At 39.2% G+C, this 17,842-nt stretch overlaps 1 protein-coding gene across 1 annotated transcript in view; it reads left to right on the top strand.

Annotated features, from left to right (window-relative positions):
* Positions 1–3,089: 3,089 nt before the first annotated feature.
* The window catches only part of STAB2 (stabilin 2), a 94,509-nt gene continuing 79,756 nt past the window's right edge, over positions 3,090–17,842 (top strand). Inside the window, exons 1-7 of the mRNA XM_026117928.2 lie at positions 3,090–3,508; positions 7,620–7,753; positions 8,540–8,655; positions 13,397–13,482; positions 14,329–14,398; positions 16,808–16,903; positions 17,208–17,333. Coding sequence (XP_025973713.2) covers positions 3,425–3,508; positions 7,620–7,753; positions 8,540–8,655; positions 13,397–13,482; positions 14,329–14,398; positions 16,808–16,903; positions 17,208–17,333 — 712 coding nt within the window. The 5' untranslated portion in view covers positions 3,090–3,424. The remainder of the gene's footprint in view (positions 3,509–7,619; positions 7,754–8,539; positions 8,656–13,396; positions 13,483–14,328; positions 14,399–16,807; positions 16,904–17,207; positions 17,334–17,842) is intronic.

The raw sequence follows: 17,842 nt of genomic DNA, 5'->3' as shown, positions 1-17,842 counted from the left end.
AGGTGAACAATATACAATGTGAGTCATGTAGTCAATAACCAATTAAAAAATTAAAAATGCAAGAAATTTAGTTAATCAAAACTGCAACTAAAGTGCCTGCGACCGTCATCATTTTCAATTTGTTTGTAAATTGATCTCATGTTCCAGATGCCTGACTCTGAGAAAGAAAACCATCTCGTTGTTACAGTGGAATAAGTTATAGCACTAAATACTGTATTCAAAAACACCTACATAAATTAAGAGGCTAAATGAGCTACTGCATCTTCTCCAATTGGTTGACATTTTCAGCACACAGAAACAGAAGAGCTTGGAGAGAGGCAGTAGGTGGATGACGAAATCAAAAAGGCAGCAAGCTCACTTCTACTTAAAGTAGCAGCATCCAGTCCAGGAACGCAATGATAGTGAGGGAGGAAGGCTGTGATAGTCTGTGTCGTGCACAGACATATGCCATAGCACATGATATTTGCAGTATTGCAGCACACACAGTGAGTCTGTATCTGAAAAAAAGTCCAAGGGGAACAAATCCACAGACACATTTCTATTTTGATATTTGTAGTTGGAGACTTACAAAATTTTTGTCTTTCTCTAGGAACCAAAGAGATCCAAGACCTCTCCACACTGCAGCTGGACACAGAAAGAGGCACAGCACAGAGCTAAAATAAACTTTCCTGCTGAAGCCAGGAGAGTTGGAGAGAAGGAAATGCAAGAGCACAAAGGTTTCAGCCCGGCTGTATGAGCAGCAAGAAAACAAGAACATGATAGCTTGCCACCATGACCCTGGAGGATTACAGCCTCAGAAATAAATGGGCTGGACGCAGGACAGGATACGAGTGAGTCGAGTGCAGGAGCTGGAGGTTGACCAAGACAGCACAAGAGCAGCATTCTGAGAGATGAAATTCCTGCTGCTTCTAACAGGAGCATGAACTCCTCAGCACTTTCCTAAGCAAATGCCAATTATGGCCTTTGGTCCAGCAGGGATAGGGGAAGAAGAACATGGGTTCAGAAATATTTAGAAACATTACGATCGCAGGTCTCCATAGGCTGAGACCCGCAATCCTAATGTTTCTAAAATGAAAGGATGAAACACAGGAGACAGGGCCCCTTTCCTATGCCAAAAGCCCACCAGCACAGACAAGGGCACTAGAGCCAGAGGCTGCCTTGCACTGTGGGTGCCAAGGCAGCATAGTCCAGCACCAAGGCCGTGTGGCCAGCAGCCCTGGCTGGCTAACAGCTGTGCTACAAGCAGCAGCATGCACAGCAGCAGGCCCTACAGTTCGTGGGCTGCCTCAAGTGTCATGGCAGCGGCCTGCCACCCCAGTCCCCACCAAAGTGGCCCGTCCTGTTTGCTAGGTGACATACTAGGCTGTAATTTTGCCCAGGCTGGGGCAGGAGCTGGCCTGACAGAGTGATAGAGCCACCTAATAGCTTGCTATCACAGTCTGGCATAGTCTACGTTTAATCCCTGTGAATTAGGAAAATCCCCTATACCAATAACAGGAAATGGTGACCAGGCTCTCTAGAGCAGGGACAGCAGTCATCAGGGTTTAGCAAAGTGACCGTACTGTGACAAGAAGGGAGAGGAAGGAAAGAGAAAAAGAGTTTACTTCAAACAAATGTGTATATGGGAGGTAACAGCAAAAAACAGAGAGCTGATGCACGTTGCTTTTTATCTTGATCTACAGAACAGGAAAGGGACATGCTTGATTTACAGCTCCTTTCACCACTGCACTGTCTGAGCTGGCAACAGGCAAGAAAGAAACCCTGCTGGCTTCAAGCTGCTATAGAAGCTGTTGGCTCATGGCGTGACACATGCAGGATCAGACGAACGTGTTTCCACTCAGGTAACACAGATCCTGCCCAGATAGCTACCCTGCCCAAACTCAAGCAAAAGGCAACCTGCCCTAGTTGTTGCTGGTTGCACAGCTGCAGTAGAGGGAGGATAACTTTTACTCCCAGACTTCAAATTTATATTCTGAGAGATTCCCTCCATCTTTAGCTTAGACCAGATTGTATATTGTATGCAAAACTGAAGCAATGTGAGAGACCTTGACCTCAGAATAGAGAAATGGTAATTCTCAAGGCCATATGTACCATCAGAATGTACCTAGTGACCTCTGGCTGCTATCTTGTCTGCCTAAGCAAGAAATGATTTACTTTCCTCATCATATAGCAGAAAGGAACAGGATCCGATGATTGTGCAGGAAACATCTTGCCTTGCCATCTCCTATCAGCAATTTTGCAGTATTCAGTTAATCATATTACAAAATTAGATGAATTTTTATATTACATATGTATTACAACGGAGTTCTTTAGGAAAACAATATGGAGTTCAAGATAATAGGTTACAACATTTCATTTATAGCATAGTATGAATGCAACATCTAGCTACAGCTACAAATAGGAATTTGGGAGAAAGGCAAAGGAGTAGGGAGGAGAAAGCAATAGGTTTCCAGCCACCATGCTTCTGTGAACTGTTTAGTCAGAAACATAACTAGCTTTAAAACAAAACTTTGTATCAAGACACATTTATGGAGTGCTTTCAGTGACTGAAAAATGATGACATCAAGGGCACAAACTGAAGCTGTTAAGCAGGAGGCAGCCTAATCAGCTAGTTAAGAAATGAGAGAGGTTGCCCTTACAAAATGAGCAGAGCAGCAGTGAAAGACTAGAAAGGAGCTGAAGAACTCTGAGAAGAGAGAAACAGTTTTCAGCTTCTCAGAATGTCCTTCTACTAATCCCTTCTAATCATATGCATGCAACATATAGCTGAGTTAATTTTCTTCTGACAAGTTCGAGGAAATTAATCAAAATGATGCAACAGAAAAGGTAAAGAAAAAAATCTCCTTTATCCAGCTAGCCAAAGCTGGAAGATGGTCTTTTGGCCTACTCAGATAAATTCAGTAGTATTTCTCCCAGAACTACATTCAGGGGACCCACCCTCATGTATTAGAGCTGATAAGCCCACTTCCAGAGAGTCTTTACTCTGCCTAAGATCAGTTGAACAAATGTAATGATAACAAGAACAGCAGTTGCTCCAATCCTCAGTTCACGTCCGCCTAAAAGAAGAAAACATCTTCTGTCATAACAGTTCAATGTCCTTGTTTTTGCACTGTCAACAGCTTCAGAGAGAGGGATAAATGAACAGAGCCCTGTCAGGATATCCTGTCATTCAGTTAGGAAGGATTTATCCAGCTTTGCACTGAAATTTTTCAGCAAAGATCCTGCATTTTGGAATTTTTCCTGCCTAAAATTCGTATGCTGTATCTTTCACTCATTTCCATTCAGGAAGAGAAGGGAAGAGTCATTTTAAAGTGCTTGCCTAAGAATGCAGAAGAAATAGTAACTCTAACAAACGTTAATTTTATGTCATAATCCTATTATTCATGTCTTAAGAACTCTGAAGAAAAACTTCAAGTTCTTCACAATGGAGAAAAAGCTGGTTGTTTTATTCCTTATGGTTTCTTTGGTTGCAATGAATTTGTGTTCAGCATCACAAGTCCCAGATCAGGTAAGAAGAAGCTTTTTATTGAAATAATTAATTTTAATATGTTTATATTACATTATGGGGGGGGCGCATTTCAATATTAGAGAGAGAATAGTTATCATATACTGCATCTTATAGGAGAAAGAAAGCCCACCAGAACAGTCACTGATACCGTATGATACTGAATCATAAACCAACAGTTGTATAATACAGTCCTCTGAAATCAACAGAACTGCATCTATGTATTTCAGATGACTATCTGGCTTAAAAGATGTGTCATGAGTATGTTGAAAAGTCTCTGAAAAATGATGAATCTGGCAATAGGTTGTAGCTGACGTATTCATCAAAAGCAAAAAGAAAGTTAGATTTTCTGATATGTCAGAAGATGAAAGTAGAAATTTGCCATAGCAAATATTATCCACTCTATTAACCACAAGGAGGAGAAGCTATTTTGGCAGGTACAAAAATGCTATGGAATTTAGCCACTGAAAGTAATTGTATAAAGTTATAAATTTAAATATGAGATTTGTAGACTTTTGGGGAACTTGTGCGCCTAAAGCATATGCCATGTACAAATCTTTTGGATCGGTGGAATTTCACAAAATGCATTTTCACCACAATTGTAGTGAGGAAGAAAATGTGTTACAAGTCTGACCAAGGAATTAGACATGCAGACATTTATTCATTCAAACTGTCTCACAACAAGTGGCTTTAAATTACTGCTTTCTGGAGAAAAAAAACACATGTGTAGAACCTGAAGAAAGGGTTGGAAAAGGTGAGCAAAAGTAAGACAAAAGGACAGGGAGAAATTGTGTCAAAAATTCAAAAAGGAAATCCTCACTCTCAGGGTTTCTTTTTAAATGGAAAAATACTTTGAAAAATCTAAACAAGCCCAGGGAAATATGTTATCTTATTCTATCTTTTTAAAAGGACCATTTACAAACCACCTTTCTTACATTTTTCCCAATGGCAAAAAGGGAAAATGAGGAAATGAGACAAAGTGGAAATAACCCCACTATTTTAAATCAAATACTTTTTAAAGCTGAGAGAGAGAAAGAGGGGTATAATCTATTTAGATTTTGTCTTTCAAAAAATCTCTTTGAAATTTTTTTTCAGAGGGGGAATATTATTTGCAGGAGTGCCTTTTTTGATGAATAATACCTGCAGTCAAATAATTTCAGCCATCCCTACCCAGCAGCTTTTTATTCCTCAACCTTAATGTCCTACAAGTCCAGGAGTTTTTACAGCCTCACACTCTTAATGACTTACTCTGTGCTGCTGTGAGGAGCAGGGCTTAAGTAGTATACTCAGATAAAGACTCAGATAAAGCAGCAACTACTCCACATTTATGATGATTCCTCAGCATTAATCATAGTGCTTGGGCTCAGTGGAAATATTCATAGGAGTGAAGGAGCCCAGACTGCGCTGCTTATGTTGTGTTGGTTCTTGCTATGATGCCTGAGGAGTCTTGTGTTAAGGATGGGTTGTCTAATCATAGCACTAGGGCTGAGGAGCAGGGTTTTGAAAGGCAATGTGCTTTAAAGGAGATATGAGCTTGAAGCATTGAGGCTGGCTCATGCTGGCACCTTGCGAGGCAGTTTGGAAGATGAAGTGAAGTGCAGTGATGCTCTGCCTGCATCTGCAGCAGGCATCCTTGACCTGAAACCCAAAGAGCTGGAGCTGCTGGGTCCTGCCAAGAGGGCAGGCAGGCCACATGGCACAGCAGCACTCGCCACTGCTTTGCAGTGTGCTCTAATGAGCGCTATCCAAATTTTATCCAAATCTGGAAAAAAGTCTCATTTTTATTTCAAAGATTTCTGAAATACATCTGCACTACAGTAAGAGACTTCACCACCCAGGTATAACTGCCTCATTTGAAAGTTGCCCAAATCAGTTTTCAACAGTACTTTTATAAAAATTAAAAATCAACAAGTAAATAGATCTCGAAATGTACTTAGAATTGGGTGACCATTATCAAGTGGCATCCCTCAGAGCACATGCAATTTAATCTCCTCATCACTATCTGTGATGCACCCTCACAATCTTTATTATTGAAATGTGCTGCTATCACAAACACTGAATGAATGACAACTTAAAAAGGGGAAAAATCCAGAATTATGAGGCTGCGGTATCCCACATGTGCGCAGCAGGTCCAATACCGCTTGCACAGCACAGGGGTTGCACATGCACACACTTTTGTGTGGGAATCCCCGGACAGAATTACTGGAGGTTATCCATCTAGCAACAAGCAGAACCACTCTGGCATCATGACAGGCTTTGTCCCTGGAAGTGATGACTCTGAAAGACCCTTGATATCAAAGCAACTGAGGCTCCTGCTGTAACAGTGGTGCACAAAGTGTTAATGGGTGATTTGACAACACGGGGGACGGAGTTGGGAGTATGCAGGTCTGATTCATTACGCACTGGAATTGCTCAGACAGGCCAGTTATGACGCTCCTGGTTCAGGAAGGCTATTGGCAAACTGGGCAGGCTCCAGAGGAGGGGTGTGGGATTGAATCAAGAACTAGGAAGCAGGATTCATAGCAAGGAATTCAAGAAACTGTATTTACTTAGTCGCACAAAGAAAATGTACTTTAGTCTCAGGCTGTAAGTATTCATAGGAAGTGAGCAATAAATCTGGTAATAGAACAACTTCCTACCTATCACACAAAATATATAAGAGAAGTGGCTGTAAACTGAAGTGAAACAACAACTGCAGACAAATTACTACACAAACAACATACCAGGGTTTGTTACAAATTCTCTATAACTGACGATTTTCAAATCAAATGGATGCTTTGTAAGAATAAATTTTATGTAAGGAGCTCCTGTACCCTGTGTTATTTTCAAGTATAATTGTCCTTCTGGCTTTATAATCTTTGAAACTACTTATAACCTCCACAGACTATTATTAACTTACGTAACTCTTTTTAAATGCATGCTGCTAGAACTGGTTCCTGCATACCTGCGCACATGCACACGCACACACACACACACTGAGCAGGTAGAGTTATTCAACATTAAGCATTTCCTCATGTTGGCCTGGCAGTGATTCAGACATGCTTGCCATTGTCTTAACTGACTACTTAATTAAAATCCTATTCAGTGAGTTGACTTAAATTGTACCATACCAGGTAGGGAAGTCTGTCGTGGTCAATGTTGCTTGAGTGAATTAAGATCACCTACATGGATCCATATTTCAAAAACAATGGATAAATGGTTATCTCAGCACAGGAAAATGGCACACTTTACAACGCTTCCTCTCCAAATAATTTCATTTATTATGTTTTGTTGGCTTTTTAAGATTGTATTTTGCTTTGGATCATTTCTCATCATTTGTGTGTTATGAACTTATTTCTGTGAACATTCAACAGGAAGACAGAAGAGGAAACCAACATTAGATGGAGTTCAGCAAAGACTTCTTGCTTTGAAATAGGTTGAGTGATATTATAGCAGAAAGCAGAGGTCATTTTTAGTACAGAGACATTTTCAAAGCTGTCAGCTGTACAACCACAAAATATAAAGCTTCCACCGTGACAATACCCTAATCCCTTTCTCCTTTTAGCCACCTTCTCAATTCATTCACCACATATTCACCCTTCAAGATACAGCAGTGCTGATAATAGAAAACCCACCTTTTGAGAGGAACAAAGCCTCATGTACTGCTTTGTGTGCACAGAGCAAAGAGCAACTTCCTCTACACCTAATGTTTAATTTTACCTTTGAATGAAGAAGGTACTTGCTGGCACTTGTCTTTCTCCACCTGCTTTGTGATTGTAAACCAGTTTCAGAATTAATGCTCAAGAGGCTGATGCTGTCTTGGTAACCCAGCGTTTTAAGTACGCTGAACTTAGCATTTGCTGATAAAGCATTCTTAATAGAAATATGACACTTAGAAGGGCTTATCCTACAGTGTTTGAAAGTATTTTGTGCAGAGAAGCCCACTGTAAAGACCTAATATGCAGTCTATTTAGCCCCAGAGCAGGGGTTTGAAACTGCTGAACAAGAGTTTACTGCTATGAGTGAGAATAAAACTGAGTTAAGCTTGACATTTTTCAGCAATGCCACTGGGGGCAGAGTTAGGTCAACTCCGAAAGCTTTTTTCTTCTTTCTGACTAATCTTTTCCTATTACAGATGAAGAAGCAATGTGATCAAAAGCTGCTCATTCGAATGAAAACTGAATGTCTGCCTTGCTCTTTAAACTTCGAAACCCGGTGCCCTGCTGGATACACCAAAATTACCAATGGGACTGGGATGCCAGACTGCAGGTAGTTAGTTCTGTCAAAGCTTTTCACCACAAGTATTATTCTCCATGGATTAGAGAACATTAATTTGTATTAGAAATGATCTATTCTATGCAATTTTCTTCACAAATGTTTACCATTGGCTTCACCAGCTCCAGAATTCAAGTTTCACTTAGAGTAGTTTATGCTCAGGTTAATCAGCAAATGATATAAAGATGATGATGAACCCTGGTACTGATTGCCTATGAAATTTTCTTTTTGACTGATATCATAAAATGACTCTCTTATTTATTCTGAAATTACTTGATATGAATAATATAAATTTACAAATAATAGATTGGGGAGACAGAAAGGACGGGAATATATTTCTCAAAACAAAACAAAACTGAAATCTTCTCTGATTTACAGAGCAAAAAAAAAGGGGGTAAATGTAAATACCTATTGGGTTTTGGATGTTTGGGGGGTAAATGTAAATACCTATTTTAAGCTTACTTAGCTTTTAAAAAAAACCTTGATATTTACTAACTTTTTAAAATGCAATTTCAAATCAAAACTTACAGAAAACTGTTGTATGTAGATTGCAGTAGTTAAAAAGGATAAATATATTATGCAAAGACATGGCTCCAAGGATCTTTTTAGACCTTGCTACATAATGTATGTTCTAATGAAGCAAAAAAGTGTCAGATGAATAAGACTACGTTTAAAGTGCTCTTCTCTGATGCTGAAAGAAAAAGAGACAGTTAAGAATTTCATTCATCCCCACAGGAGGCTTTTAAGTACTTTAAAGCAGCTCCAACTTCTTTTCCTCAGGTATTATCTAGAAATTAAAACACACACTCTTTCTTTTCCTGGATGTCGGCATCTTTGTATGAAGGAATTTGAACAACCTGAGTGCTGTCAGGGACACTGGGGCCCAGACTGTATGGGTAAGCTCCTTTTTGACAGAATTTGAATGGAAGTACAGCAGTGAGTCTTCTTTTTTTCAGAAACCATTTCCATGAGAAGTTTGCTCCTCAGAGTTTATTATAGGATTAGAAACAGAGAGCAGTCTTCAGCCAAAACTGAGATGATTTGGAGAAAAACACATGTTCAGAGATTCTTCTAAAAAAACAAATTCATGCAAAAAAAATCCAATAACTGAGCAAATCCCCCCTTGGTTTTGAGATTTTCAAATCAATTTGTTTCAGTCAATGGCTACAAAATGACTTTTCATTTGTAAGGATCCCTATAATTTATTTTTAAAAATTAAAGGTTTCAACCTGTAAATTAAAATGTTTCCATTTAGATCACAAATGCTCTCTTCTGAATCATAATTATTTCTAAATTGTTTTATTTCTTTACTTTTTGACTTAAAGTGGTCTTTTCTTTCAGTTCCCCTTGAAACAATTCTTCCCTCCAAATTTTTAAAAAGCCAGAAAATGCTAAAGGCCATTTCTCAAGCAGCAATAATTGGGAGCGCCTTTTCTCCAGTTGCCCCTGCCTCAGGAAAAGCCTTTCAGCATCTCCTTGAGTACTTCAGGCTACTGAAGTGGGCATCAAAATACTGATGAGGTTTCTCTGCCGAGGCAGAGCATTTCCTTCTTTAGTTAAAGGAGTCAAGGTCTGGTTCAATATCTGTGAAGCCCTTTTATCTGTGAAGTAGTTAAAAATAATTCTAGCTTGGCCCAAACTATGATTTGAATAACACTCATTGACTTACTAAAGCAAAATCGTGAAAATCCAACTTAATGCTAGTTCCATAGGAAAATAGCCGAGTATGTGGTATGTGGTTCTGTGTTCCTCTGAAGATAGCTACTTTTGTGATTATTCACCATTTTTCCGTCAAACTGTAGCCTAAGTGTCAGCAGTAGAAAGGCAGTGCTACACCTGATTATTACTGCCAGCCTCAGGGTGCTCTGCGAGGCCATGCAGTGCGCTCTCAGTGTTTCTAGAGAGCGAAAGAGTTCACCACCCAGCCGGACCCCAGCCTTGCCTACGCCCCTGCGGAAGGCTGTGAAAGCAAGCAGGCCCCCTTTTCCTTCTAATAAGCTTCCTGGCCCTAAAAAACAAAGCTTCTGAGAATCGAGGTCTCAGCATTGTTCCTGCTGTCACTTAGAGGAAGATAACAGCTCTTTTCATTATCACAATCTCCCTAAGAGCAAACAGCATGCCTTGAAATGTTCAGAGGAAAGCCAGTCCTTCCGGAGACCAGAGAAAAAATCCCTGACTTGCAGTATGCTTCACTTTTAGCATCTCATGGCAATGACAAAATAAGGTCTTAAATAGCGCTCCAACTTCCTTAAATGATAGCGTGTGCTGAAATACGTGTGCGAATGAAGGAAGCATCCTTCCCTTCCCTTCCCTTCCCGTGAGCTCCCTGAGCTGCCCTCGTTGCCCTGGAAGGGAGCGGCCACGCAGCCCAGCCTAGGGACCCGGGAAATCAGCCTTTCTCAGGCGAGGGCTTGCCCTTGCCTCATGGCTTTGCAGGTGCCCTACACACTGGCCTGCAGAGCCCCAGCTCCTGCTCGCTTCTCCAGCCTCTCCACACACTTCCCTCAGGCATTGCCAGAGCACAAACCACCTCCCTCTTCCTGCACACAGACCCTCTTTGTCACCAGCCTGAGCTTACCCACCCCGGGCCCATGTCAGACATAGCAAGGCCGGGAGTGCAAATTTCCAAGTCCATAAATCGAATATATTTTGTAGCACACTTGTTCTAGTTCTCCAGGAAACCTTAGCAGCCAAGAGGGTCACATCTGTCTGCCGGTAAGCTTCCCCCATGTACCCCACCTGCTGCCTACCCACCCAGCGGCCTGGCATTTTTGCCCCACTTCCACCAGGGAGCTGGCCACCCCACACAGGCGCTTATACCCAGGGGCAGGAAAGGGCAAAGTCCCAAAAAACTCCCCCAAGGGAAAAAGAGCACAGCCTTTTAACACTTTCAGCATCTATCTGCATTGTCCAAAGCAGCACCAACACAACCAAACTGACAAGAGGAGCCGCCAGTCCAAATGATCTGCAGGTAGGCGTTTTATTTGGTTTGAAGACACAGATGCTTCGTAGGGACAATCTTTTTTCATATTCTCCATATCAACCAAACAAAGATGCTAAAGCTGAAGGAGCTCATGTGTACAGCACACGTAATGTATGGGCCTCTGTAGGAGCTAGTCTCTACCCCTGCTTAGGTTCCTCCCCAAGCAAATATTAGGATGGTCATAAAAAAAAGCCTGGGTGCAAGCTGAGAGGTGCACAGTATGGGCAACTGAGGGAAAAGTGCTGTAAGAATAAATAAGAACAAAGTGAATAGAAAAGGAAAGGCTAGGAGAAAAGGCAGTAAACCAAATTGTATCAAATTATATCATTCAAAATATCTCTTTTTTAAAAATTCTACCCACCATGTCAGTCTGCTGGGAGTCAGGTGAAGATAAGTAATCTGAAAAAAGGTTGCACTTTGAAAATACTTCTGGAATAAACTCTATGAGGCAAAGAAACTGATGTATTTAAACTCTTTTGGGGTAGGTATAAAAATTTGGCCTCCAAACTACTATGCCTGTAAGAACTGAGCAGAAAACATCTTTTTTTACTATTTTTTGAAAAACATCCTAAACAAAAACAAAGAGCTTGACTCTTCTAAATACTGGTATTCTGCCCAGATGACCATGCCAGCATTGCGGTAGTGTCCTACCGACATCCAGGAGTGGAGTCCCAAGCGCTGCCTCCTGCAGAGGAGTGACCAAGAACAAGTGCTTTATCTGCCTGACTAAACTTGTAAAACAATATGGTAATTTGCTAAATTTCTGATAAAGATAAAGCTGTCCCTCAGCAGTGCTACCAAAACAAGTAACAAGAGGTAGTGAAGACAAGGGGAAGCCTAATGAATATCAAAAGCAACAAATTGTTTTGTAAGCAATTTTTAAAGTATCCTTTCTTTGTATTTATACTGTCAACTGAGTTTTCTCATGTTTTCCTTATTTGTACACATTTAATAAAAGCATCAGTTCACTGAAACAAACTTCTTTTCATCCATAGCAACAATTGAACAGTTTGTGTCTGTCAGTCCTAAGAATGAGACAGAACTATGACATAATACCCAGATAATAAGATTCACTGAAACCTACTGTCTAGATCAGAAATATATATTTATTACTTTGCCTAATTTCTAATTATTTCATCTCAAATCTTAATAAACTGCCTTATTTCAGCATGCATGAAGTAAACTGAAGTTTCATCTATAAATAGTTTGATTTTTACAGAAGAAACTTACTCAGATCCAACAGACCTCACGGACTTATCATTAAGGGATAAATTGAGAAATATTGATACATTAGTATAAAGCCAAATCCTTGCTAAAGTTAGGTGTGTGTATGTATATATATATAAAATATATATACATATATTATATATTATATATATATATATAAAAATACACACATTCACTTACTTGTTCATCACTCTACCCAAATTAAATTCACTTTCATGAAAACTTCCATATCACTTAAAAACTCGGAATCTGGATTAAGTTACTCAATAGGACCATAAATCTAGTGCTGCCCCTCCCAACAGGAGGAAGAATTTCAACCAACATAGAACAAATCAAGACTCTTAATTACCAATAAATCTACCAGCAAGGTACAATGGAGGAGCTATGAGGGCAGTAGGCGTTTGCTACGTTCAGATACCACCTGCATCAGGATTATGCTACTTAAATGGATACTCCAATTAGGCTGATAGTTTATGGGAAGAAAGAGCTTATGTGAGGGAGTTAATAGTTTCCACAGACAGGCTGCAAAGCTATAAAAAACAAGGATATTCTTACGGGGGAAAAAATATCTGACAGAACAATTTGACTAAAAATCACTGCAATATGCATTTTCTATACACAATCTTTTAGTAAAAATTTGAATATTGGAAAATCTCGGCCAAAAATTAAATTATTTTGATTTTAAAATGTAATCATTGTTTCTTATTCTCTTGTGTTGGTTGGAGTTTGTGATCAGACTGTCTCACATGGTGCACCACAGCTGTAATCACAGTTTTAGCTTCAGATGACCTGAAGAGAATAGTACATCTTTAGCACACAAGTTTTACTAGCCACCACAGCCCACAGGAGAGAACTGGGTCCTGAGATACCCAAAATTCAATCTCCAAGAGGATTTGAATCAGATATCAATATTACAGTCTTATGGGAGCCATGAGGGACATGAAAAACTTTCCACGTAAAGCAAATGCAATTTGTGAGGAAGAGGAAAGAATTTTATTTAAACTCTAACTTAGTATGAGAAATAATTTTGACAGCAAATTTTCAGTTATAGCTGTATTTGTGTACAGAATAAATGGTCAGGCAAACTCCACTTCTATCAGAAAAAGCTAACTTTTTAAAGCATGTGCAGAAAGAGGTGGATCAGTGTGGAAAAATCAACACAGTACTTCAGAATAAGAAAATTATTTTCTGTGCAATCCTTTGATTATAGTAACTATGTTAAGCTGAAATACAAGAGAGAGGTGATGTCCTCAGTGAAGCCAATATTATCGCAAAGATATTCAAGCAGTTCCAAAATAGTAGCTATCATTTGAGCTCCTTGTCTGACCTGAACCCCTACAGCCTCTGAGGCCTTCACCACTGCTGAACAAGTGCAAGCATAAGGGTCAGAATAAGCTAGCTAATTGCTTAAACATTGCCATTTCTAGCATGTCCAGGAGGAGCTGCATCACCATGCAACAAAAGAGGAGTCTGCTCTCAGGGTATAAATGGGGATGGAACATGCACCTGTCAGGTAGGTCCTTTCTTTTTAGGAAAAAAAAACCCAAAAAAAAGCATATGAGCTCTGCTAAGAAATAATACATATTATTCTGCATCAATGCATTAAAGGAGAGTATTTCAGAAACAACAGGGGTGATCTGCTTGGAGTTATTTGCTTGGTTTGTACTAAACTTCACACTTATTTCTGAGTTGAGCATGTTCAGGCAATATTATTTGAGGGCTCTTCCATCCTGTCTTCTTGAAACAGGTGCTTTGAGTCCTTATTCTTTAGCATGTACTATTACTTATGAGTCCTTGCCCTAATTAGAAAGGACTTATACTTAAGACTATATGCTCAGTATAATGTTCCTTTGATGAAAGCACTATGTGCAGTGCTTAATAACTTCAGTCGAAAAGATCAGAAAAAAAAAAAAATCAAATGAATCTGGTCTACTTCCTCCTCTACTGGTTAATCTTTCCATTACATCAAAAGCACTCCTTCTGCAGACATGTGAAAAAGAGATGGAGAATGACAAATAGTCAGAAAATACAATCTAACAATTACAATAAAGCTTTGGGCATTAGGCTTGATTACTGTTCTTTACTGTTAACTTGATGTTCAGAGCATCTGGTTTGACTTGAAGTATAAGAGCTAAAATTTAAAAGAAAAAAAACTCAGAGAGGAAAAAATCATTCAAATACTTTAGTTAATGTTTTCTGGTATTGCAGTAGTCATTTCTGATTAGCTAACTGATCCTTTCACATTGTAAGAATTTTTTTTTTTTGTAGCGAAAGATGTTTTCAGGCTGCTGTCTGTGTATCTATCTATATAGACATAGATGAGAGATTTATGGTTTGATTTCCTTTCTGTAATTAACAGGAAGGATTTGGTGGGACAGCCTGTGAAAAATGTGCTGAAGATCATTTATTTGGCCCTCACTGCACATCGGGTAAAGTCTGAGCTTTCTTTATTGAAGTGGAGGAAAACGGGGTGAATGAAAGCTCTTTTTAGATGCTATGAGATAATAGTGGAACGGGTAGAGGATCTGAGTTTCCCAGTAAGAGCTGCTATCTGCTTCTAAAAACACAAGAGAGGGAAAAAAAATACACAGCTGCTCAATGCCTTATTCACAAAGTGGCTGGATTCATCTCAGAATTGTACATACAACACTCTCAGGGAAGTGTTACAAAAACATCTTATCTTTAATATCTTTGTTTTAGTTGACAGTCAAATAAATTAGGGATTAGAATCATTTTTGTCACCTTATGATAATTCCAAGTATGCCTCCATCAGAGGCTTTCCATGTTATCCAGTTATCATTCGAAATGATAGCTTTCCAGTTACCTGTTCTAAATACAGGAGATGATTATGGCACCTAAAATATTGAGTAGGAACTTATCAAATGTATATCTTATAGAATACGTAACTTAGAGTGATTTAGAGCTTTTTTGTATGGTTTTTAAATAGGTCTCCTAACTGGAACATCTGTATTACGTCATGCAGTACTCATGTGGTATTGAAATCAGTATGTGTGACTCAACAAAAGGCCATTCTCAGTCTGGCCAAAAGTCCTATAAGCTTCATATACCATCTACTGGAAGCCAGTAGTTGATATCTAGGGAAAGAGTAGATGAAGCCAGAGGTTATAGCCAAGTCATTTAATGGCTCCTACTGGACCTGTGCTCCATAAATTATCTACTTTGCCTCTGAATCCAGTTCTGTTTTCAGTCTCCACAACATGCAGTGCAAGGAGTTCCATAATTCAATCAAGCATGTGAAAAAGGTGGTTTGGTTTAGGGATGTTTTTTTTTTCTGACTGGCTGATCATTTCCTTGGTTGCCCCTGCTTCAATTAGGAGAAAGGGAACATAGTTTGAAGGAGGGATCAGAACTATGTGCACTATTGAAGATAATCATAATAGCATAATATTTTATGTTGTCCATTTCTTCGTGATTTTTTGTATTTTACTTTCCTTCCTGACTAGTTCTGAGTGTTAAACAAACAGATTCAGAAAACTGCCTGCAAAAAATATTAAGAAAGGTCTCTTTCTTAAATGGTAATAGCTCTTTATGTCCAAGTTCCCTCAAGGCCCACAGAAAGTTACTCCTAAAAAGAGTCATGAATGGCCCTACTTTAAATAACCTGTGCTGGCTTTTCAACATTAATCCTACGCCACTGCTGATTCAAAGGACCTTTTTTCCAGCAGCTGTCCACTGGATGCCAGTGTTGATACACATAAATGCAACTGAGCCAACAGCTATTTTTGTTAATCAATTCAATATTGTTAATGTAATTACTTTCTGCGCAGCTACTGAAGGATTCAACTGCATATTAATTTAAGGATCATTTTACACTTCAATCTTCAGATATTTGAGCTATTCCAAGTTCTTCAAGTACCTGCACAGACTGTGCATTTTTTACAAGCTGTTTTTCAGCAATACCTTTGACATTGCTGTTGTTCATACTAGGACTACTGACACAGGTAAAATATTACTGATGATTTAATGTAGGTGCTTTGCATGAACACAGCATATGTTTGTAAAGGTAAGCAGATAAGCTATGTCACTACTGCTTAAACATGAAGTCACCAATATAACAGTGCACACACTATAGGCTTTTCCTAGTGTAACTCTTCAGGGCCTCTTTAAAAAACATCATTACCCTAATTGAAACAGTTCTATTATAAAGCTGTTAAGTATACATAAGACTTTGAAAATCGTTTTTAAAGGAGTCTCATAGTTGCCTAGGCTCTGAATACAGTCATGAGATTTGTATGCAGAAATGACAGAATGTAGGAACTAACAGGACCAAATAAACCCTGCTTCAGACCTAGACCTATACAGTGACTACCCTTTAATTAATTGAATTCTGTTTAAAAAAAAAATCACAGAACTCACATCTTTTTGAGGTAAATAGAACTAAAGCAAAAAAGAGCAATTTATTATCTATTTGTTAGCAGTTTTGAGAATGGCTTATGTTATATGTTATATTCAATTGTGGCTCAAGACTGTATTAAATTTTGCAAGTTTTATGGTATTAGCAAGTGCACTTGCTAGTTAGTTTGATGTTTAAAGCATAGGTCCACATATTAAACCTGAAGATTTTGGGGTCCTCAGGTTATTATCAGTCTGCGAAAATCAGTATCTGTTATTTACTGTTGCATACAGCTGTAAGAATTGATCTTCTCGTTAATGGAAGTCATAAATTCAGGAACTCATATCAAAGCTTGGTTTTGAAAATTGCACTTTGTAATATTTCACAGGTGTTGGCCAGGACATTATTTTCCTTGTGTAACCACTAAATATCTCTTTCCAAACACTGCTATTATTTAGTAAAGCCAATCCATGTTTCTACATAGTTTGCAACTGTGTTCATGGAGTATGCAGCAGTGGAATTACAGGGGATGGAAGATGTACATGCTTGTCTGGATACCAAGGGCTCAGCTGTGATCAGCGTAAGTATACTGTTTTCTATATAAGACATGTTCAACAGCACTGATGCCATTAGAATTGGTGAGGATGAACATAAATTTAGTCTAACATTAGATACTCTAGAGCAACCAAACTTACACCCAGCCTCAAACCCTGTATGGGAAGTTCCATAACCATCATCACCACTTCCATCACCAGAATAATGACTGAAGCAATAGGACCAGCAGTCCCTACATCAGAGGTACTTTGAACCGGTAAACTGCAGAATGCAGTATCTCCTAGCACAGTATGCAGACAAAGCTTAACCTGTTGCCCTCTGTCCCTCAGCAATAGCTGAATGCAAGGCCTTACAGTGCCCTGCAAACTCCAGATGCTCTGCTTCTCCTGAAGATGGAACAAGGCTGGAATGTACATGTCTGCCCAGTTACCACGGGGATGGCAAACAATGTGAACGTAAGTAGTGTTGATGTCCATTGAGTTCATAGGATACATCTCCATTAGTATTTTAGTTCAGATCAGGAGTACACTTTTGAAACAAATCTCACTATTGTCCCAAATTATCTTTTCTTTGGTTCATATCCCAGAGCAGTCTCAGAGTGCACAAACCAGATTCCTTCTGGATGAAACTAAACTCTAAAAGGTGCTCCAGAAGCACATCAGTCCAGCTGCTAGCAGGCTTCAGTCCATACAACCGAAGTAAGGGTACTCAAATCCCCTGAAGTGCATAGCGTGGATACTAGGTCATCAGCCCAAAGTGCTGTTCTTACAAATCCACTCCCATCAGGTCAGTCTACTTTCTAAAGTGTGACCACATAGGTTGCTTCCATAAAAATCAACGATAGTAACAAAGGGTGTCTATCATGTGGTGGCTTAGCTTCACCACTAAACATAAGCCCTACAGTCAAGTAAAGTTCATTGTAGTCTTTCCTATTTTTCATGAATTAGAGTTAATAACACCTCAG

This window comes from Dromaius novaehollandiae, chromosome 1 (genome assembly GCF_036370855.1).
Source record: "Dromaius novaehollandiae isolate bDroNov1 chromosome 1, bDroNov1.hap1, whole genome shotgun sequence".
In the NCBI taxonomy this organism is placed as follows: Eukaryota; Metazoa; Chordata; class Aves; order Casuariiformes; family Dromaiidae; genus Dromaius; species Dromaius novaehollandiae.
The sequence above is the reverse complement of the archived record's forward strand: the minus strand, read 5'-3'. Positions and strand labels throughout refer to the sequence as shown.